Source organism: Misgurnus anguillicaudatus, chromosome 3 (genome assembly GCF_027580225.2).
Source record: "Misgurnus anguillicaudatus chromosome 3, ASM2758022v2, whole genome shotgun sequence".
NCBI lineage: Eukaryota > Metazoa > Chordata > Actinopteri > Cypriniformes > Cobitidae > Misgurnus > Misgurnus anguillicaudatus.
Genome location: NC_073339.2, coordinates 772819 through 796975, shown reverse-complemented (window position 1 = coordinate 796975; position 24157 = coordinate 772819). Strand labels below are relative to the sequence as shown.

Sequence of the window (24157 nt, the reverse complement as noted above, 5' to 3'; positions counted from 1 at the left end):
GTGAGAATCACCCAAACAGTGTTTCAGGATTCTCCTTTATCTGTTTCTGTCTGTGAAGCTGTCTTGAGTGTTCAGAGCTCTTTTGAGGATAAACAGTAACCGAGTTTAGAATGTAAACAAGTAACTGAAAATAAACTGTCACTTTTGTGGACTATATCAAAAATGTACTAAAATATCCAAAATCCAAAGTTCATCAATTGAAAATGAGACATATTGACCTCCTTCACTGGTACTGCCAGCTTGAAAAACATCTAGCCAAATAAAGATGATCGGCCATGCTCAAAATCCAGTCAAATCTAATCCTTGATATCTAATCTGAAGTTAATGTTTCTCTTCTGATGTTGATGGTATTCCTCTTATTGTTAACGAATAATGTTTGTCTTTCCTTCAGATATAGATGTGGAAGAAAATTTCCCAAAATTTCAAATTATCAGGAGCTTAGCTTGAGTTTGACTGCTGACATGAAATCTCTCTCCCTCAGAAGTCTGTTTCTCCTTAAGTAAAATTAACTGATGGTCGAAAAATTTCTCCACACTTACAAAAATCCTCCTCCTATTGTTAATAGTTGATTTTTGTCCTTTCTTCACATAGATTTGTAAAGATGTATAAAGAAAATGTCATCAAATTTTCAATTTAACAGGAGCTCAGCTTAAGTGTGACTGCTCATGTAGAACTCTCTCTCTCTCTCTCTCTCTCTCTCTGTGAGTGGAGCCTCCTGTCAGCAGGTGTCGCTATACCCATAGATATGTATATAAAGGCTAGATGGCTCAAGGCGGAGTCCCTAACGGCATCACCTGGCGGCCATCTTACGACAGGGCGCTCGCTCACTCGTAGCATTGAGTTTAATGGTGCAGGTACTTTTAAATGACCATAACTTGCTCAACTTTCCACCGATTCTCAAACGGTTTGGGTTTTTACAAACGTTATTAACGTGGCTATAATACTGGATGTTTTAACATGTTTCATGAATTTATTTTTTATTTTTAGTATAGGTATGCAGTGTCATAGGTACATCTTTGAAGTTTATAACAAACCAAACCGTTTGAAAATCGGTAAACAATTAAGCAAGTTATGGTCATTCAAAAGCACCTGCATCATTCAAACTCAATTCTACGAGTGAGCGAGAGCCCTGTCCTAAGATGGCCGCCAAAATGCGGACGTTGCACTCAATTGGCCAGCAGCGCGGACGAGCCATCTAGCCTTTATATACATATCTATGGCTAAACCCGCTCGTTGCCGCGCGAATGACGTGTACGCGATCACGCTTCCCGGAAGTGAAAGTGTCGCTGTACAGAGTTTAGAAACAAACTGTCGACCAGATGAGTTAATGTTAATTTAGTTAATTTTACAAACAGATTGATCATCGAGAGATATTTATTGATTGACGTGATGATGCGTCACTGCGTCACTCTGGTGATTTTAATACTGACAGTGTGTGAGAGCAGCGCGAGGAACCACCAGCTCGAACTTAAGGTCTTTCACTCTCTCTCTCTCTAATCACTTCATCTGTCACATATGTCACTTCATTAACTATGTACGTATTTTATCATTTATCCGATTTGTGTTATTATTTACTAGTAGAAATCTGTTGACTTATTTTTCACATTTAATCACTTATATTTCGAGAGAGGGTTCAGCGAAAAATCGTCAGCTGTCAGCAGGAAGTTGCTGCCACTGGCAGCAGACAGTACCTGACACTAAAACCGGAAACCAGAGGAGGCTGTAAGCGGCAGCAAGACAAATAAATAATTATAAAAATTTCTAATACTTATTTAAATAAGTATAAATGTCAGTATTAACTGATTAAAAAGATTTATGGAATATAAACAAAGAAAAAGATAATTTGGCCAAACGTTAAATTGCAGCTGAATATTTATGTATGAATGCATATGCGTGTAAATCAATGTCTGTGTAAAGTAATGAAAGAGATGCAGAAACACTAAAACCGGAATAAAGAGGAGGCTGTCAGCGCTAGCAGGACAAATAATTATAATTTCTAATACTTATTTAAATAAGTATAAATGTCAGTATTTTCTGATTAAAAAGGTTTATTGAATTTAAACAAAGAAAAAGATAATTGGCCAAACGTTAAATTCCAGCTGAATATTTATGTATGCATATGCGTCTAAATCAATGTTTGTGTAAAGTAATGAAAGAGATGCAGAAAAACACCTAGATAAATTAATTCATATTTATATGAGGCACTTCCCACTAGATGTACTGTATGTTTAACTTTTGCACGCTCGCTTAATTTTTCTCCGACTGTATGTGTTTTGCGCAGGCGCCGCACACACGTGCATGATCTTGTTTTTCAACAATCGTTAAGTTTTATAGAGTAAATTCTTATCGACAATTAATCGAAGATCGATTAATTGTTAACATCCCTAGTACATATGTGTACCGAACCTCGTTAAGATATCTCAAACCGTACACGAGTTATAGCCATTTCAGTGACGATAGGCTACTTCCTGTATGGAGTTTTGGCGCCCCCTAGTGAGCCTGAAGCGGAATTTTAAATTCTGTTCGATAATTATTTACCTACTCACTCACTCCACAGATTTCTCCTGCGTTGTAACGATTCCGATCGGGCGAAAAACCTAGGACTAGTTCATTTTGGCTTGAAATGCATATTATGCAAATTAGCGAAAAAATTTGCACACCGGAAATGAAATCGGAGATATACATTTTTTAAGTTTGGAGCCAGGGATTACAATGATACCAAACACTTGAGTGTATGATGTCCGGTTTAGGAGTTATGAGCCCCAACGCGTCGGGCATTGCTATAGCGCCACCTATGGGCCGATTTGGCTGGTTCACTGTATCTGAGTAGCCTGCTAATATACAACCAGTTGACCAAGTGGCAAGTTTCTACGACTTACGGTTTGGGCTGGGCAAGGCGTTTTTGCATGGAAAACTAAAAATAATAATAAAACAGACAAATACAATAGATTTTCAGCACTTCGTGCTCGAAACCCTAATAAGTTGATGGATATCACACAATCACTTGAAAAATGAAACACAAAAGTATGAACAGTGTTGCACTCGTATCTTCTATAAAATCCAGTCAAACAACATTCATTTTATATTATTCAATAGACTCTTGTTAACACATTAACAAATGCTAACATTTAATCGTAAACGTTATATTTGAAGTACGTTATTAGCCCCCTAACATACAGCAAGTCAGCAACAATTATACATGATGTAACATGGTACACAAACTATGTTTCTAACACGAATTAGAATAAATGTAACATTGAAACTAAAATAGGCAAAGTTACACTGTCGTTTACTAAGATAACAGTTAAAATCAAACTTACATTCATTACTCCGTTTACAAACGTACTGGTGCTCGATCAGTCGCTGCCATTACTAAAGCACGCAATCGCTGCTGTTGTAGTTATATGTGATTGGTTGAGTTCACGTTGGTCGATATTGATTGGCTGTTAGCGACTGTCAGGTCCCTCCTACCTTCAGGCTGCCAGTAACTGCCTTCCGGCTGTCAATGGCAGCCCCTTCCTGCTGCCGGCTGCCGATTTTTTATCTGAACCCCTACTGTATATTTCCTGAATGTTTTCTCTGTTTCCTGTTTATTTAAGGAATTGCCACAAATTTCTGTCTGTTGCTCTTGTAATGCTGTTCATACATACACCTGTCACTCAATGTAATACATGTTTTTTATTTAAACACACACACACACACACCCTTCCTCCCTCACTCCCTTTCTCGTATAGATACACACACACACACACACACACACACACACACACACACACACACACACACACACCTACAGAAGATTCTGTATAATTCATCCAATCAGATTACAACTTTGAAACTTCTGAAGTGTTTTGTACCAGTTCTTCAAAGATTCAATTGTTTGATGTTTGAAAGTAATCACCCAAACAATCTCTCTCTCTCTCTCTCTCTCTCTCTCTCTCTCTCTCTCTCTCTCTGTCTCTCTCTCTCTCTCCACAGAATGAGACCCGGTTGGTTGTGCACTTAAACACATTTGGTTATTTTGCCAATGGCTCTCTGAATGTCTTTCTGTCCCTTGAGCCTCCACATGACACCAAAACTCCTGTAAGCTCTCTGTCTCTATCTGTCTGCTGTAATATCTGTTTGTTTGTTTGCTTGTGTATGATGTTTGTCTGTGTGTGTTAACAGGTTGGCTTAAGTCTGGCAAGATCTCGAGTCAATGGAGTTCTGTCCTCCACAGTGAGTATCAGTCTCTCTCTCTCTCTCTCTCTCTCTCTCTCTCTCTCTCTCTCTCTCTCTCTCTCTCTCTCTCTCTCTGGGTGCTTCTCAATTCTTATTTGTGCATCCTCGTTTCCTTTCCTTGCTTCCTTTCCTCGCTTCTTAGCTCCACCCTCCTAGGATGCAACCGAGGAAAGACGAAGTATTAAGTAAAATGATATACTCTTTCCTTACTCTCTTTATAAGGTTTATTCTCTGTTATCAAATTATCAAGTGCATTAAAAATCCCAAATATTACATAAAATAAAGTTAAATACATAATTGAGTTATAGTTCATATCCTTACTACATTAAAAAAGACATTCTTAAAAGTGCTGTTAAATTAATATATATGTCTATACCACCGATCGTTTAATTAATATATATGTCTATACCACCGATCGTTTATATATATATATATATATATATATATATACAGTCTGAAACGAATCTACATTTACAGTAATTTAATGATTAATAGCAAGATTTATGTGTGTTTAATTACGTGATGATGTGAAAGGGGGAGGAGATACACTTGTGTATCCTCGCTCATGACTCCTCAGAAAGCCTCCTAACTCCTCGCTCCTCGCGTTGCAATTAAAGAATTGAGATGTCCTACATGATGGTGGAGCTCGATCAGTTTCCGGGTCGTAGGAGCGAGGAGACGAGGAAGCAAATTGAGAAGCACCCTCTCTCTCTTTCTCTCTCTCTCTCTCTCTCTCTCTCTCTCTCTCTCTCTGTCACATGGTCATGTGTTTATATTTCTGTTGTGTTTTCAGGTTGGGCAGACAGAGGAGTGCATACTGAATAAGCTGGACAGTGAAGATGAACTGATACTCTTTGTCATTGACACAGAAAGCCTCAGGTGAGTCCGGTCTAGGGCTTTGTTTTATTTTAATCTCAAAGTGTGATTATGATTGGTCAATAGCAACATCATGTGATCAGATATACTGTATAACTCACCCTACAACATTGTGCTCAAGTTAGATCAGGGCCTGTATGTATAAAGCTGCTCAAAGTAAAATTTTAGTCTTAAGTGTGTCAAAATTCTAAGAATGACGTCATTTTACTCTTATTTCTAGACTTAAGAATAGGTTTGATTTATAAAGCCTCTTAAGTGTTAAGACTAGGTCTCAGCTCCTAAATTATTTAAGAAAGCTGGAGAGGTCTCTTAACCTAGTTAAGAGTAACAAGAGGGCAGCAGAGAGGGGGAGATCATCAAGATGTATATTAGTGAAACTTATTCAAGTGCTTGCACAGTGCCAAGAATTATTATGGGATTATCAAGACAGCAGTGGTATATATATATATATATACTTAAATGGTATATAAATTTGAATAATATACACTGTAAAAAGTTAAAGTTGGAGCAAATGATTGATAATGTCTAAAAATGAAATGTTTTTTCAACTTAAATTTCTCAGTTTAAGTGAAATAATTAAAGTTAAAAATGTTTCAATATTAGGTGTTACCAATTGAAGTAAGTTTTAAAGTAGAGCTGAATTTACATTTTACAGTTTATGATGTGTAAATAAAATACCATAAAATGTAAATAAAATCTACAATAAATATGTAATGTATCTACAAGATTGCAGTGACACCCTAAAGTGATATTAGAGTATACAAACCTGACCCAAAACATAATGTTAGCAATGTTAGCACAGCAAGCCAAAGGGGAAAGTGACAAAGATTACAATTGTGTTTAAGTGGAGAAATCCAACTTAACTTGATCATCTTGTTCAGGCTTGATCATCAAAGTATTTTTTTTATCTAAGTGATTGCAAACTTTAGTCTTTTCTTTATAAACAGCTTGTGAGTGAAATCAAAATGATGTGATTCATCATCATTTTTTAAATAGCATTACGTTTGTTTGTTTGTTTGTTTGTTTGTTTGTTTGTTTGTTTTTTTATTTCATCAACATATTGAAACTTAATCAAAATGGTCTAAAATCGTGTAAAATAAATGCATGTACTTATTTGTAAAATTGTTAAACATTTCGTGAAGCAAATGTAATTTAAAATATTTAAATACTAATATAATTGTAATGTTTTCATGATTCATGAATGTATGGTGCCGCATGCTGCAGTGACTGTATAACATTACTGGCTTTCTATTGGCTGATTCAGGTTAAGGGCGGCCATTTTAGGTTGAAATCATTGTAGTCCTCAGTATGCGGCACTTAAGACAGCACTTAAAGGTGGAGTCCACAATGTTTGAAAAACGCTTTGGAAAAGGAGACGGGCCGACTACCAAAACACCCTTATAGCCAATCAGCAGTAAGGAGCGTGTCTACTAACCGACATCCTTGCCGGGTTGCATATGTGTGGGGCGGGTCTATCAACAGAAGGTCCAGATTCTATTGTGTTTGTTTAGGTGATTTCAAATATCAACATTGGCTTTCAAACATCGTGGACTCCGCCTTTAAGAATGAGTCTTACACTTTACTGAAAGTTGCTTTCAGCTTCTTTATAAATGTCTCCTATTCTCAAACTTCTCATAGCTTAAGACTATTCTTAAGAGCATTTCTGAAAAGTTTTATACATACAGGCCCAGAATTTCAAGGATTAGTGAAAGTTTGCCTATTTTTTAATCACCGTCATGTATATGACTAGTCATATACACCTAGGTCATCTTTCAGCCAAGCACAGTCAGAGTTATATTACAGTTTTTCTCAGTCGCTTTGGTACATTTCTCCGATCAGAATTGAAATTTCAAAACTACCTGTTCAATTTTCACATCATTGTGTCACTTGTGCACAACAAAAAAAGCAGTTTCTCATTTCTTTGAAGAAGTTGCAAATGCTTTGGTACATCCATGCAAATGATTATGTTCAATTCTCTGATGTCTTAACCCCCATAACATTTAGACATTAGTTCATAGTATGAGTCTTGCAAAATGGAGTGTTGTCTTAATATGTCAAGCATATTTCTATACATATCTATTAGACTTTTCTAAATCTATCCTGAATTGGTAAATTTCTCCCATGTAAATCTTGACTTTCTGTAATAAATGTGCATCCCATGAACCATCAACTGGCAAGTATATATGAGTTTGATTTCATTTTTTAATCCATTCAGACTAATTTCGTTAAAAATCTCTAGATGAAAACCACTATTTTCTGTTACAAACGTTCACATAGCATCTTTAGATTATAATAACATTAAATATTAAAATCCATAAATAGCTTTTTTTCAAAGATTTATTATAAAAATGTATTTATTGCTATAAATCTATTGAATCAATATATAAATGTGCATTAATCTTTGTCATGTTATATTCATTTATTTGACTAGTGGTATACACTGATTAAAGGTGCCATTTGTAATAATTGAGGTAAAAGATTTTTAAAAATGAGCTACGCGCATCAAAAGAATGAGAAGGAATAAGGGCAAAGATGTCATTAAAAAAATGACAAGGTATAGTGCAGCAGAGATATCAATCTGAATTAGCATGCTAAATTACTAGCTACAGCCCGACAGGTGTCGTAATACCAGTTTCGACCATGGGAGGCGGTATGCGGGCCACGTACATAACGGCCAGCCAAACTGCAATACACGAATAAGTCGCATGTGTGGGAGTACAGCCCGCTACTACAGCTGCGTCCGAAAACTAAGGCAGCTGACTTGTTGACTTAAGAGGCATGAAGGCAGCTCAGAGAAATGCAATTCGGACAGCCATGGATTCGGACATGCCTTGATGCCTTCCTGCCTTGCAATAGGGTTTTCGGACGTATTTCAGTTCAGGGAAGAGAGCGGAAGAATGGCTGAAGCAAGAGACATTTACCACTACCACAACCATTTGCTGCAGGGAACAACGCGCTTGGGATCACAAATAAAATCTGATAAATAACGGAACCGAACCAGAGTAAATACTGGCACTGCTTTTCATCGCTGGAGACAACTAATGGACATGAAAGAAATGAGGTTCGACTCCAAAATGACAACATTTCTTTTCGAATGGTAAGTAAGATGCTGTTAGTATTTCGCTAGAAGTTCACTTATAATAGGCACTTATAATAGGCATTGGGATAACCTATACTCAGCTTGTACATGAACTACGGCTTTGTGCAGTAAATGTGGCTCCATCTGAAAGCAGCTGATGGCGATTCACTTTTAATTAAGAAACCGGCTTCACTGACGAGAAGCGCAATGACTATCGCATGCAAATTATCACGCATCCTTAGCTGTTAGCGTTTAATAGTTAGCTCTACCCACGGATCCGATCCGGTTTTCACTCGTTATCTACCAAGCTGATGCTAAAATGTAACATTAGTTAAGAAGCTTGAAATGTCTTAGATGATAATGAACACCAAATGGATGCACGAAACGTAGCGGAAAACATTGCAATTTTAATGAGACCGAATGGTTTTTTGTGACTAATGATAACTTACTTAGTTGCTTATGTAAATCAAACTTGATATATGCTGCTAAATTAAAATAAACCAACTCACTTTCTGGAGGTATACTGCCCCCATCTGTTTGGAGTGTGGAGTATGAATTGATTTTTTTTTGGCGGACATTTTAAATGGTCCCTTTAAACATTAATGGCATTAATCAAACACTTACTTTATCATATTAAGAACACTGTCATTGCCGCTGACATCATTGGAATGTCGTTACTGAACTTTTTTGACAGCGATCAGTTTTAAAAACATTTGGTCCTGCTCGATTTTCGTTGACTTTGAGTAAAATAAACTTTTTCATAAGATCCCCTGGGGTCAATGTGTTAGGATGACAGAAGCTTAATGCTTTCATGTCAAAACAAGCAACAGGCGGCATTTTTCCGTCACCCGAGTGCTTCTCGCGTAAATTATCCAAATTTGATGGCTAACGTTTCTTCCCCGCCACAGAAAACCACCACAGGTTTATCAATGCCATCAAAGTATTATTTTGTTTTTGTTTGTTTGTTGATTACGAAGTACAAAATAGATGAGGAAAACTAGGATTCTGTGTGTATTAAACTTATTGTTTACAATGCGTGGAATTGTGCGCTGTGATTGGTTGAGTGGATTTATTGCATTTTGCAGAGAAGGAGGACTGGTGTTTGTCGCATTTTGAAAAAAGAGGGAGAAAAGATGACAGAATAACATGGCGGATATCAAATTTTGCTTGAATTGAAGATTTGACTTTTTAATACTAACCTGATACAATACTGATTTTTTCAGTAACTACATTTTTTAATGGCGTTTATCGCGTTTGGAACTAAACTCTTCATATATAGTCGGAGGCTGGGAGCACAACAAGTCTGACAATGGAAGGAAATTTTTTTTCAGATGATTGAGCCATACAAAACGGATCATCTTGTCAACTTTTTAGACACTCTCTACAGGGATCTCATACCTAAACAACAGAGGGGTCAGATTGGAGATGACCTGCTAAAGTATGTGATAGTACCAACATCATCAGGCAATGGTTTGCGGCCCACAACAGGATGCTAATGGAGTTCCTCTTACCCTACTCTCCATTCCTTAACCACATTGAGGACTTTTTTCTCAGCATGGAGATGAAACGTATATGATCATCACCGGCCACATACACAGATGACCCTTCTGGCTGGCATGGATGCAGCGTGTGATGACATGACAGCAGATGCCTGCAGGGCTGCATAAGGCACTCAAAAAGATTATTTCCACACTGCATCACAAGAGAAGATATTCGTTGTGATGTGGATGAAAATTTGTGGCCCAACAGACAGGAACGTCAGGAGTTGTAGGAAGAATACACTTTAATTCCCACAGCACTGCATATACTATACAGTTTTCCCTAAGGAGATTGTCCTATGTTCAAATTTCTACTTTTGTTTCTTTGGTTGTGCTATGCGGTGCTGTCTTTTCCTGTCAACAAATTTCAGTACAAACAGTAAAAGTGTACATGTGAATCTTGTCCAGTCTCTTGCAATCAAACATTTGAGCAAGATTTTGAACAAGAGGCTGGCTTCTGCAAGTAATCCATGGTGTTTTGCTATTTGTATTTGCTGTTTTGAGAAATGCACTTACTGTTTTGCAAATGTCGAGGAGGATTCGAGAAATGTACCTCGAGAAGTGACTGAGAAAAACTATAAATGATATCCCGTCTCTTTATTTATCTTTTTTAAAGCTCCAAAAACTACATCCATCCATCAAAAACTAATCTGTACAGGTATTAAATATCTTCTGTGGTGAAGAAAAGAGTTTTTGTAACATTGGTTCAAAGGTCTGGAAGTGATAAAAACTGTGTTTGTGTGTTTAGTGTGCACATGACGGAGTTTCACCATTCAGACAGCATGTTCAAGGAACTGGAAACCGAGAAGAAGAGCGATGGAGGTAAAGATAAACAAACATCAGAAGTCTGAAATACAGAGTATAGTCTGTTTTTTTATATGTACACACATGTACGCACAAGGTCGAACGTGCACACTTTGACTTGCACATGTACAGAGACATTTGACGAATGCCCATTGCGATAAAATCCACAGTGTTATAGTAACAGTGCTCAGTGTTTATATAGTCCACACTACAGAGTGTTAAAAAGAAAACACTGAAGCAGTGTTAAATCTGTAACTTTATCCTCTCTATCACCATCTCTGTTTGAAACCTAAAATTGCATCTTACATCCTACTTGTAAAGTTATTTATTAACTTAGGTTTAGATGTTGACTTTCTTTTATTTAAAAATAAAGGGTATCCTGCACACTATTAACTTGCAAAAGATGAAAATATTTATTGCGACATTTCGATCAAAAGATCTTCCTCAGGCCGTGTACGGGATACCCTTTATTTAAAAGCACCCTTATGGTGATCAGTGTTTGGTTTAGCTGGACTCTTGAGTTTTAGCTCATTCATTTTTATCTGGCTGCTATAACTTTGTGTGTTAAAAGCATATTTGTTATGGTGAAGAAGAGACCATGTTGCAATTCTATTATGATGGATGATACATAATGTCAAACATCATCTTAAAAATTTATTTATTAATTTAATGCTTACTTTCTCTTCAGAAGTATCGTTCTCTTTCAGTGATGATGTGATTCTACAGTATGAGATCCAGCACTCTCATAGCAGTTTGTCATTCTGAAGATTTTAAAATGATTTCTACTCAAAAATGAACCATGGTGTAATTTAAACACACAAACATCAAGTATAAATCTCAACAATGGTGATCCAGAAAATAGTCAAAATGATTCTTACAGTACGCACGCACTCTTTCTTATGACAAAAATGATGTCACATGCACTGTATGAAGACCCTCGCGTACACGTAAAAAATGTACTGTACTTCAGCCTTAAAAGGACACCGTTGGCCTACAGTAACTGAGTTGTGTGTAGTGTTGTTTGAAGGTTCTGCAAATGTTGCTTGTTGTGTGCGTATGTTTGGTATTTGTATGTGTAACTTTGTTCTGAAATTATGCTGCCAATTTGGTATCTCTTAAAAAAGAGGTTTTAAATCTCAATGAGATCATCTGGTTAAATAAAGGTTAAATAAAATAAAATAAAGGTTGTTGGTGCTTTTAATGTTCCTCAGCAAGAAAGAGAAGAGATGAAAACGGTGGCAATCCTCCAGAAACTCCAAAAGATAAAGATGGCAATCATCCAGAAACTCCAGAAGATAAAGATGGCAATCATCCAGAAACTCCAAAAGATAAAGATGGCAATCCTCCAGAAACTCCAAAAGATAAAGATGGCAAACAACCAGAAACTCAAGAAGATAAAGATGGCAATCATCCAGAAACTCCAGAAGAATTGGCTTCACAGGACAAAGCTAAAACCAGTGCCAAAGAGACAGCTGTTAGTGTAAAGCAGCAGGTACATCTGTGTGCGTGCGTGCGTGTGTGTGTGTGTGTGTGTGTGTGTGTGTGTGTGAGAGAGAGAGAGAGAGAGAGAGAGAGAAAGAAAGTGTGCTGTTGTTGTATAATAATTGTTAAGCTGGAGTTCTTTTATGTTCATCAGGCGAAGATTGAGAAGACATTGACCCTTGAGAAAAAAGGAGATTCCTACCAATTCAGGGTGAGCACAAGGCCTTTAACAACACCACTAAAAACATTAGTTTAAAGGTCCTGTTCTTCCTCTGTTTTGAAAGTTTGATTATGTAAAACAATGTGGTATTTTTCACACGCATTGACTTATCTGTATAGTGCTGTTTTCACTGTCCTCAAAACGGGCTGATGTCGTCTTTATCCTATGAAGTCCCTCCTTCAGAAATACGTAACAAGTTCTGATTGTGTAGTTTGTTTAGTGTGTTGATTCAATAGCAGCTTAGCTTGCCATTAGTTTAGCTGGCGACTGACGTATTCCTGTGGGCGGAGTTAAATCAAAAAACTGTTCTAGTGACGTCATTAAAGCAGGAAGTAGAGAGCTGTAGTCCAAACCGGCCGTTCGCTGTAGGCTTTAAGAGGAATTCTATTAAAGAAAATATATCGCATGCCTGTATTATTTATGATCTAACAGCAACATTACACACTAACTAGTGTTTAAAAAATGGTATCAGGAAGAATGTGACCTTTAAAAAGCAGATCCATTACATACCAACGCATTGAGTAGTCATTACACAAGAGTAAAAACCTTAATATTACACGTAATCAAACAGAGATTATGATGTATATGTGGCCAGTGAAAGCCCATATGAACTTGTTTGATCTCTCTGTCTCAGTTTCTTCTCACTATGGGTGAACAGTCTCAAGGCTTGTACAATCTGGAGTTCCACAACTGTCACAATCTAAAAGAGAGAGCGCAGAGTCCTTATTCTCTCAATGTGAGTACATCGGTCCACATCAGACTCTCTAAACACAGTGTCCACACGATGACTGTGTGTGTTTGTGTGTTAGGTGAAAATCATAGAGAAGAATCCAAACGGTTATCTCTCAGCATCTGAGATTCCTCTGCCTCGCCTCTACATCTCAATGGCAGCCATCTTCTTCATTGCTGCCATTATCTGGACATACACGCTGCTCAAATACAGGTACACATCACATACATACAATCTGTGTTTGTTGGTACACGCACACACTTGATCTTTCACTAATACAGGTGTTATGGTTGTGTGTTGGTACAGGTACAGTGTGTTTAAGATCCACTGGCTGATGGCAGCGCTGGCGTACACTAAAGCCGTGTCTCTGTTGTTTCACAGTGTAAGTACTACAAACACATTTATCTGTCTAATGTAATATACTGTATATTTTCTGCTCACTGTTATTGTTGCTACACACAAGACGTTCACTTGGACAACCATAGGCAGTAATTGAAGGTAATTGGTACCATAATGCTTCATTCAAAGCAGACTATAATGTTTTAGTAAGGTAGTCTATATCATCTACTATACATACATTATGTGTAAGTGGACACTCTAACATTAATGTGTCGTTTTAGTTAACAGTTCAGTAACAGTTAGACTCGCTCTCTACTTACCTTGATATTTATAGACAAATTCTTCATGGAAAAAGTTTTCCTCTATTAGTCGTGTCACATCAGCAAATGTAATATTTGGCAAATCCGTTAACGAAGTTGTGTAGACTCTTTGATCCATTTTAAACTTGCCCGGGTTTGTGTTTTTCTAATGTGTTGACGCTTGACAGGAACTCCGCTTTCACGACGGTTACGTATTTCCGGTTACTGTGAGAAAGGTCTATTGCTTTGCCAGTCCAAAGACCCTCACAGATAGGCTGTTTAAGGCATTCAAACAAATTCACAAAAATAAAAAGAAAATCAGAAGTATGAATCAAAAAAACAGGAGAAATAAGAAGAAAAATCTTCAGGATATCATCCAGTCTCTCAAACAGTCTAATTTATCATCAGAGAATGGATCAATTATGCTTGATAACTGCTCTGATGTGCCACTACAAATTCTGAAAAGAGATCAGTGCAGTCACACAAAATACCATCCAGCCCTGAAGTCATTTGCACTCACATTGCAGTTCTACTCTGCTTAGGCGTACAAGTATGTCAGAGAGACATTTAACTTGGGGTTGCCTCACCCATCCACAATACGAAAGTGGTACAGCAGCACTGGAGGAGATCCTGGGTTTAGTAATGAAGTATTACTTTCCCTCCAGGCCAAAGCATCCGCTGCAAAGGCTAAGGGTCATGAGACACTCTGTGCACTAATGTTAGATGAAATGTCTATTATGAAGCACATAGAGTGGGATGGCAAAAAAATGACTGGATTTGTTGACATTGGGACAAACATAACAAACGAAGACATTCCTATGGCAACAGAGGTACTGGTACTGATGGTGGTCTGCATACATGAACACTGGAAAGCTCCAGTTGCATATTTCTTAACACATGGAATGACTGGATCAGAAAGGGCTACTCTTGTGCGTCAATGCATCCTAAAACTTGCTGATGTAGGAGTAAGGGTGGTGTCCCTAACATGTGATGGCCCATCATCACACTTTTCCATGCTTAGGGACCTTGGGGCAGACCTGCAACCAACAAACCTGAACCCTAGTTTTCCCGATCCATCCAACAAGCAACAAAAGGTCCATGTCATCTTGGATATCTGCCATATGCTAAAGCTGGTACGCAACACCTTGGGGTCCTGTGGCATCATTGTAGATCCCTGTGGAAAGAGCATAACATGGGAATACATTAAATCTTTACACACACTACAAAAAGATGAAGGGCTACATCTTGGCAACAAAATAAGATTGGCTCATATGGATTGGCAAAGTCAAAAAATGAAAGTGAACCTTGCTGCCCAGACCCTCAGTGCCAGTGTGGCAGATGCCCTCCGGTTCTGCGAGCAACACTTGAAACTCCCCCAGTTCGCTGGTTGTGAGCCCACTTGTCATTTTATTGAGATGTTTGACCGGCTTTTTGACCTGATGAATTCTAGGAACCCTATGGCCAGGGGATTTAAAAGTCCTCTGAAGCAAAACAATGAGACCACCAACATGGCGTTCCTTAGGGAAGCATATAAATACATCAGTGCACTGAGAGAGCCAGGCATCAATGGACGACGACTTGTTGAAACCGGGAAGGAAACTGCCTTCCTTGGCTTTATGGTTGGAATAAAAAGTTTCCAACAATTATATGATGAGTATGTAAGACCACCGACTTCCCAGCTACATTATCTGCTTACTTACAAATTTAGCCAGGATCACCTTGAGCTGTTTTTTGCTGCCATTCGATCAGCTAATGGGTTCAACAATAATCCCACAGCAAGGCAGTTCAAGTCTGCTTTCAAAAGAATGGTAACAAGACATGCCATCAGAGCTAGTGGCAACTGCTCCCCACTGGATAGCACAGTGGTACTGGAGGCAACACCTTCTGATGCCCTGACATTTCGCCGAAGTGAAATGAGTCCTGAAATAGAGGAGAGCGCAGAAACAAGCATCCCTACAGGCCTTCCCAGCCTGTCCATTTTTAAAGAGGCTGTGGTGGGGTACATAGCGGGCTTTGTTGTCAGGAGCAATCCCATTGCTTTACAATTTTACAGTATACAGAAAATTTTATAAAAGTTACTCTACAATTGATGTCGTCCTTTTTCTTTACCTTTAAGGACACCTCTTCAGTGAAGACAGACTAGCCAATGTATCCCTATACATGACCTTTCTGCTAAGGCAAACAAGAAGTATTTTAGCAAACAATGGGTGCAATGACTATACAACAAAAAATGCAAACTTACCTTAGCTAACCTTTTGTTACCTCCATGTCGTAGCAATTTTCTTAATCTTACACTGAAGCCAGCAAAACCAGGGTAGACAGACTAATTGTAAGTGAGACTGTAAGAAAAACATTATATGCATAACTGGTTGTAAATAATATACAAGGGAATGTTAAAGATAGGTAACTTTAGTTATATTAACTGAACTGAGCTAAACTTGCTAAAGTTTTTAATAGTCAACTAACTACAGTAACGTTATGTGCCACGTAAAGTTATGTATGGAATAGCATACTACTTGGTATCATTGACAAAAAGTACCAAGTAACTTTTTGTAACTTTGCCCTTAAATGGCATTAACTCTGTAAGACACGCAAGAAATACGAATGTCCGAACTAGTAATATACAGTTTGATCATCTAACCGATAGCAATCGAGAAAATAAACTTTAAAAACGTATGTTACATGTTATAGACATGTCTAACTACATGCCAAATTCTACTTATATTTAATGAATTCACCATCAGGCTAGGTTGTAACAGTAACGTATACATTTTACTTCATGGAAAAAACTAACAAGTTAACCTTACAGTAAGCATTTTGCCTACGAATCTTTTATGCACGAATGTGTTTTGTTTTACAAACATAAATTTGTACTTAGAACAAACACCTTGACCTTTGCAATACATAGTTTTATAATATCTTTGTCTCTTACCTCGTGTGTCAAACATCTGCCGTCTTCCGGTGTTGCAGCCGATCCTGTTCCCCTCGGAAATTTCAAGGCGGAATGTCTGTTCCCCCTCTCGCTTCTGTACACCCAAGTTGTTTTTTACTAATATTTATTTTATAATATTTGTTTTAATTGTTATGAGCTGTATTAGGTTATACAAACTCTGTACATATGCTGTACCATACTAAAATAAATAAATAAAAAAACACCCAGCTATTCTAAGGTGCCTGCGCATGCGTTGTCGGCAGGAAACAAATGAATCATTCAGACAATAAATAAAGTTATAATATAACTTAATCACTCTTTAACAACAAGCGGAAACGTGTTTTAATTAAATTACCGATTACTCTAAAATAAATTTTGAGTAACGATATAAATCGTTAACTGGGCGGATAAAATAAACTTACCGAAGTTACATGATTTTGCATTAAACTAATAGGGACGAGAAGAATGTTGGGTATACCAAGATGGCGGCGTGGTGGCTTCAGTTCTATGACGTCATGAGCAATCCAGTCATTTATATAGATCAGTGGTTCGAACAGCCACAGGAGACCGCATCTCCGCCCATTTATCTAATCTGAGGTACTGAACACAATGTGTTACGTCTTTTCTGACTTCTTGCGCAAACACACGGTGTACAGCGCTATTTTTAGCCTTTCATTGATAAAACTGGTCTCCGCAGTTTCATTTTGCAAGCGTGTGAAAGTTGCGCAATCTTATTTCATCAGTTATTTTAAAGCTCTTACATATACATGTACAAAACACTGTGCAGCATGTTTACTTACAACACAAGCAGCTGACAAAATATTAGTTTGCGTCCATATAAACTCTCACGTTTAAATGACAGTGTGTAAAGTACTAACAGGAATGTTCATCTGACAGGAAGTTTCGTTTTATCATGTACAGTGGATATAAAAGTCTGCACACCGCTGTTTAAATTGCAGGTTTTTGTGATTTATAAAATGAAACCAAGATGAACCATTTTGGAACCTGTTCCAACTTAATTCCCTACTTCAAACCTATATATTAAAGTGAATAACATTAAGAATAATTTTGTGGTAAAAAAAAGGGCACATAAAGTTGTACAATAACCAGGTTGCTTAAGTGTGCACACTCTTTAACAATAGTGATTGGTTGCTTCTGAACACTGCCACAATCACATTTAGACTTAAGTTAAATATGAAGTAGTACATACCTGTCATCAATTAAAATATCTTTTTAACTATTAATGAAGTGTGCCTGGTCCTAAAGGATTTTTTCTGAGTATCATCCCACTGAAAAAGACATTTTCTGTGGAGAGCTTACTCAGCAGGTACATGATCCCATTGTTGAAAAATATCAATCAAGAGAGGGTTAAAAACATTTCCAAGACACTGAATAAACCATTGAGTACTGTAAAAACAATAATCAACAAGTGGAGAAAATATGGCACAACATTGACATTACTAAGACCAGGGCGTCCACCTAAAATTGATGAGACAACCAGGGAAAAAATGGTAAGGAAGACTGCCAAGCTGTCTACAGCAACATTAAAAGAATTTAACGATATCTGGCAAGTACTGGTTGCCCCCTTCATGTGACAAAAATCTCCTGAATTCTTCATGTTTGAACTATTAGCATTTTTAACCAAAAATATCATCAAGTCCATCTAAAGTTTGTAAAAACAAATATTTCTATATCCCAAATCCATGTGGAATAATGTATTATAGTCCATTAAGACCAAAGTTGAACTTGGGCCGTTATACCAAAATATATATTTGGTGCAATAAAACATCACCAAATGAACACCATGCCCACTGTAAAGCATGAACGTGACAGCATCATACTTTCTGGCTGCTTTTCTTCAGCTGGAACTGGGGCTTTAATCAGGGTGGATGGAATAATAAATAGCTCCAAATACCCGTCAATTTTGGCCCAAAACCTAAAGGCTTCTGCCAAAACACTTAAGATGAAGAGAAATTACACCTTACAGCATGACAATGACACAAAGCACACATCTAATCAACAAATGAATTACTTCACCAAAACAAGATCAAGGCTTTGGAATGGCCAAGCCAGAGTCCGGATCTAAATCCCATCCAAAATCAATTTTTTTTATTCTGTAAAAATTCAAAAAGTGTGAAATTGATTGACACGTACCCATTAAGATTGAATGCTGTGATAAAATCTAAAGTTGCTTAAACTAAGTTTTAGTTTAAGGGTGTGCACACTTATGCAACCTGGTTATTGTACAACTTTACTTGCCCTTTTTTCACCATAAAATTATTCTTATTGTTATTCACTTTAATATATAGGTTGAAAGTAGGGAATTAAGTTGGAACAGGTTCCAAAATGATTCATTTTGTCTTCATTTTTTAAATCACAAAAACCTGGAATTTAAACAGGGGTGTGCAGTGAGTTATTTTAACCACTGATTCTTCATATTTCATCCTTTGGTAGTGAAAACAACACAAACACAGCGAAAACACAGCGTCCTCTCGACATGATATTAACACACCACCTAGCAGAAGTGTCTGTGGGCAGGTCAGAGTTTTCGTTTCTCGTAGGCGGTTAGGGTTTTGCCTTAATATGTAGACAGACAACAGGCCGTCTTTGAAAATAATTTGACACATTAATGTGGTTCAGAGTTGACTCCCTGCTTTAGAAGCCAATAACTTGATTTATTGTGCACTTTTTGGGTTCGTAACTTTGCACACCGTTTACGTTGATGGACAGCTACGTGACACGCTGCAATAAAGTTCATTTTTCGATACTGGAACTGACTGGCACCCTAAAGCTTTAGTAAAAATTGTTATCATAAATTCCTCCCCCTCATGTCGTTTCACAATCCACACCCAAGACCTTTGTTCATCTATAGAACATAAATTAAGATATTTTTTTTGCCCCCACAGACAGCAACACAACTCACAACTTTTAAAGCTTGTGTCCTTATGCATTTGTTTTTATTTTTGTCTTCATTTCTCTCAGATAAACTATCACTTCATCAACTCTGTGGGTTTTCCTCTTGAAGGCTGGGCCGTCATGTACTACATCACCCACCTGTGTGTATCTAACTAGTTTCACTTCAGTTTCAGTGGTTAGAGATTTCTAAATGTTAAACATTGCTGTTTTCTGTCTTTGTCTTTAGGTTAAAGGGGGCTCTTCTCTTTATCACGCTGGCTCATATTTGCACAGGTTTTGCATTTGTTAAATACATCCTTTCAGACAAAGAGAAGAAAATCTTCATGATCGTCATTCCTCTGCAGGTGCGTATGCGTGTTTGAACGTCGTTCATGATGATCTCACGATGTGATAGCGGTGACTGATTGGTGGTTTGGGTGATGTTACAGGTTTTGGCTAATGTTGCCTTTATAATCATTGAAGAAACTGAAGAAGGAGCCAGTGAATACGCCCTCTGGAGAGAGATACTCTTTCTGGTGGATCTCATCTGCTGTGGAGCCGTTCTATTTCCGGTCGTCTGGTGCGTGTTTGTGGTTTGAGTGTTTGGTAAATGTTAATAATAGTTATCACGTTTTTTTAAGTGATTCTGTGTTTAACAGGTCTATACGGCATCTGCAAGAGGCCGCTAAAACAGATGGAAAAGGTGTGTTTTTTTTTATAATGCATGGTGTGAATGTGTGTTTGTGTAAATATGTACTGTATGTTTATCCCTAACAGGCGAATCTTTTTCTTTTTTCTTACAGCTGCAATGAACCTGGAGAAGTTAAAGCTCTTTAGACATTATTACGTCATGGTGAGACAATAAAAGTTGATTAATATATTTGCGTAGGACCTACGCCAAACCCTTTACACCATAGGCTAGGTGTCAGTTTTCATTTAAACTTCTGCATCGTGGTCGCGTCAACGTGCAGTCACACGACCCAATTTTTTTTTACCTGAGGGAGGGGTTCTAGCAGACCAATCACAGGACATTGATGCACAGAATTAATGCGTTGTTTACATTTTTGGATAGGTGCGCATCAAGCTATGCAAAGCTACACACACCCTACGGCATAGGTCCTCCACAGGAGTATAAATCTGAATTAAATTTTTACATTCACATAGTTTTTTCATGGATTCCATTTTTGACCCTTTCTTCTTAAGTTGTTGCTGTTGTTGATATAGTATATGTAAAATGATAAATGAATATTAACATCTGCCCATTCTTTGCTCAGATTGTGTGTTACATCTACTTTACATGGATCATTGCTATCCTGCTGAAGGTCAATGTGCGGTTCGACTGGCAGTGGTCTCAAGAGGTCATTACAGTCCATCATCTGTTGTTACAAATATTACTATAGATAAAAATGAAAAAGAACTCTAATCACTCAGAATCACTTTTGTCGCTCATTTTTGTGACATACATCTTTGTCTTTCCCTCCCCTCTTTGTGTTTGCAGTTTTTAGTGGAGGTTTCCACTTTGATCTTCTTCGTTCTGACCGGGTTTAAATTTCGTCCGGCATCAAATAACCCATATCTACAGCCCCAGGATGAGGAGGACCAGAAGATGGATAAAGTGTACGTCTCTCTCTTTCTCTCTTTCTCACACTGTAGTTGGGTTTCCATCCAAACGTGAAGCGAATCTTATAGTAGTTTTTGTTGGGTAAATTACTGATCATATGCTGTATTAATATTATATTAGGCCTAAGGCCTGTTGTTTCTACACAAGGCTATAAGACACCCAGTTAAACTTTCGTTTTCTCAGTTAACTTTCGTTTCCTAATTAAAAGAGTCCAGGTGCGATCCTGCGACTATACCCCGATTGTTCTCGCCACGATTATCTTGAGAAGCAAGGTCGAAACAACTGATAAACAAGCAGACGTCATTTTAGATTAGAGAATTCGTCCAGCTGTACTTCGCTACATTAACAATAAGGTATCTGTGCAAGCTAGGCCAAGGCCATGAAAACCAATAAGCAGAATATATTATTTTAGATATGAGGCAGGATCAGGGCTTAAAAACGAAAAAAATTAGCAATCGTTTCACTCCGAGCAGAATCGATATTTTAACGTTTCCGTTTTTGCGTTCCTCATTGAACATTTACGTTCCGAAAACGGTTTACTTAGAAAAAATACCGGTTAATAACGTTATTTTAATTCAGGCTATACTTTAACAAATGCATGCATACAGACTAATTTTCACACAAAAATAATAACATAACACATGATATAACTAAACTTCAACATTTCATTAATTGTTAAAACCACAAAAGAAATACCTGCAATAATTTTAAGTATAAACAGCCGAAAAAAACGACCCGTTTTATGCCGGTCTTTTACTGGTTGAAACCGCAGCATACTCTGCTGGATGTTTACGTTAAATGTGCCTCTGTAAGTTACTTCAGTGAATCCTGGCTACTGTACTTCTCCCCCACATCCTTTAATATTGCAGACAGACTTGTTAAGACAGCTTGTCGTAAGAAAAATAATAACGAAAAGGAATTTCTTGGTGGCGACCCATCTAAAAAGTAAATGACAGTGGTATAAGTCCCCTGGCTTTTTTGAGTTACAGTTTGCATCTTCATATTTCCAAGCAAGTTTTAACTTAAACATACCTCTGAACATTTGATGGGTAGCTTTGTGGTTTAAGACAAATGCTATCGGGCCGGAGACTCGATGACTGCGGCGCGGGCATTTCACTCACGCTATGTGTCAAAGTCACTCACACTCACGCTTGATGCATCAAAGTCACATGTTGTACTGTTCAATTCATGATTGGTCACCGATAAAGTACAATATTAAAGAAAACGATAAAATAACGTTATTAACCGGTTAATGGTAATTTTAAATAAACGTTTCTGTTCAGAACAATTACAATTGATTTTGTTTTCGTTTTTGTTCCTGTTAAAATTTCGTTCGTTTCCGGTTTTCGTTTTCGTTCCTTGAACCGGTTCAAAGCCCTGGGCAGGATGCAGCTGCACTTCTGAAGCATCAAACATATAAAATTAATTGTGGCAGACCGAGACCAATGAGAAGAATATACGTCATCTCAGATAAGAAGTGTTTGATCTTACTGTATAAAAATGGAGTCAGATGTTGGGAGGGCAGATGATCTTTGAGCACCTCTTTGAGGGGTATTGATTGTCTCACTTTGTTGGCTCGAGCAAATAAAGTAATTTTTGTTTGGCACCTGGAATCTTTGTCTCCTGAGTATTTTTTCTTATGAAGATTCAAGCTAAGACTTTTTGCCACAACAATCTTTTTAAAATTTTCAAAAAAGTAAAACAAACAAATGCAAATTGTTGTTTGAGCGAATGACAGTGATATTGGTAATCTAGTAACAAACAGTAAATAAAACAAGGCGTGCTTAGAAAATAGAGACAGGACTGCATTTAGTTTCGATTGGGCAAGTTATACATTTACTAGCAATGCAGCTTGTAATTGCCTTACTCTTTAATTTTTTTCTCTTTGTACGCAGTATAACAGAGTCGGGAGCATTAGAGGGTATCCACAGGGTAAAGAAGACGTCTAACGGCTAAGACAGACAGAGAGAGGAACCATTGTGAGGAACATATTGACGAGGGCAGAACTTGAACTTAAAGACTACCCTGGTGTTGTTACCACGGAAACCACAGCATCACTATGCAAGTGTGAAAAGATGGAATGGAAAAGAACATGAAGCGCCACAGGCTTAATTCTGCTGGATTTCCTTGTTTGTTAAGAGCAAGGAAACGGGCCGACTTGGACACTAGCGCCACAGATAAAATCTCTTGCTTTGGTTTACAGTAATGATAAAGACTCTGCTCAATCCATTAATGTGTTTGTTCATTCATTCATTTTTTTCCTTCATTCCAAAGATTTACAATCATTTTACTGGATGTGGATTTGATTCCTTTTATCTTTATTATAATTATTATTTAACTTACTGAAGCTACCCTGGCTGGTGATGAAAGTTGCTATGTTTGTTTGTATTTCACAGCTTTTCTGTTAATTTTATGATTGATGTCAAAGATATCTGAAGACAACCTTTTCGATAGCTACCAAGAAGCTAGCTTAAACAAATTAAATTTGTACAGGGCACGTCTCGTGGTGTAGATGTGAATGTTCTGCCTCACACAAATGGGGCTATATTTAAGTTGTTTTGCTGGACAATGTCAATTTTTCACGTGTGATCAGTTGACATTTATATACAGTCATAAACGAAGTTGAAAGCTCCTGACACGTAGTATACTTCAAAAGTCATGCTCCAAACTTATGCTTTTCTGCTGTATTTTGCCTTTTTTGGGGGTGCTTTATTTTACTTTGTAACATTGGCTTCATGTGTTTTGTTGGTTTTCCTTGTATTTTAATTCGGTAATTATAAGTATACTGTCATAAATTAAGGATAAACCACTGTTATACTGTGTCTATGCCTCGAGCGAACGATCGGGTTCTGTTCAAATCTACCGAAAAGCGCGCCAAACTTTGTTCAGTTTAGCGTTGTAGATTTGTCTCGCTCACTGTATTCATTGTGTTTAGACATGCAAACATGTGAACTTAACGGTACTCAAGTTTGTAGTTGTTATTTTCTGTATCAGGGCTTTTGTTTTTCTGTCAGATAAACTCAATCCTGCTTGATTTGGTTTGGTTCGCCGTACTAACTGATTCAACTTGTAAGGTTTAAATAAACATAACGTAAAATATAGAGAGTATCTTTTTTGTGTG

The 24157-nt window shown here is 37.5% G+C and overlaps 1 protein-coding gene across 1 annotated transcript; it reads left to right on the top strand.

Moving 5' to 3' along the window:
* The first annotated feature begins 1228 nt into the window (after window positions 1-1228).
* LOC141363559 (protein GPR108-like) lies at window positions 1229-24137 on the top strand. The gene is made up of 18 exons (XM_073866419.1): window positions 1229-1473; window positions 3979-4083; window positions 4168-4218; window positions 5015-5100; window positions 10463-10538; window positions 11723-12010; window positions 12155-12211; window positions 12855-12956; window positions 13030-13163; window positions 13257-13332; window positions 19503-19576; window positions 19663-19780; window positions 19865-19995; window positions 20075-20118; window positions 20219-20268; window positions 20690-20773; window positions 20914-21032; window positions 22932-24137. The coding sequence occupies exons 1-18, from the start codon at window positions 1390-1392 to the stop codon at window positions 22990-22992; spliced, it is 1740 nt and encodes a 579-aa protein (XP_073722520.1). The 5' UTR covers window positions 1229-1389; the 3' UTR covers window positions 22993-24137.
* Window positions 24138-24157: the final 20 nt, after the last annotated feature.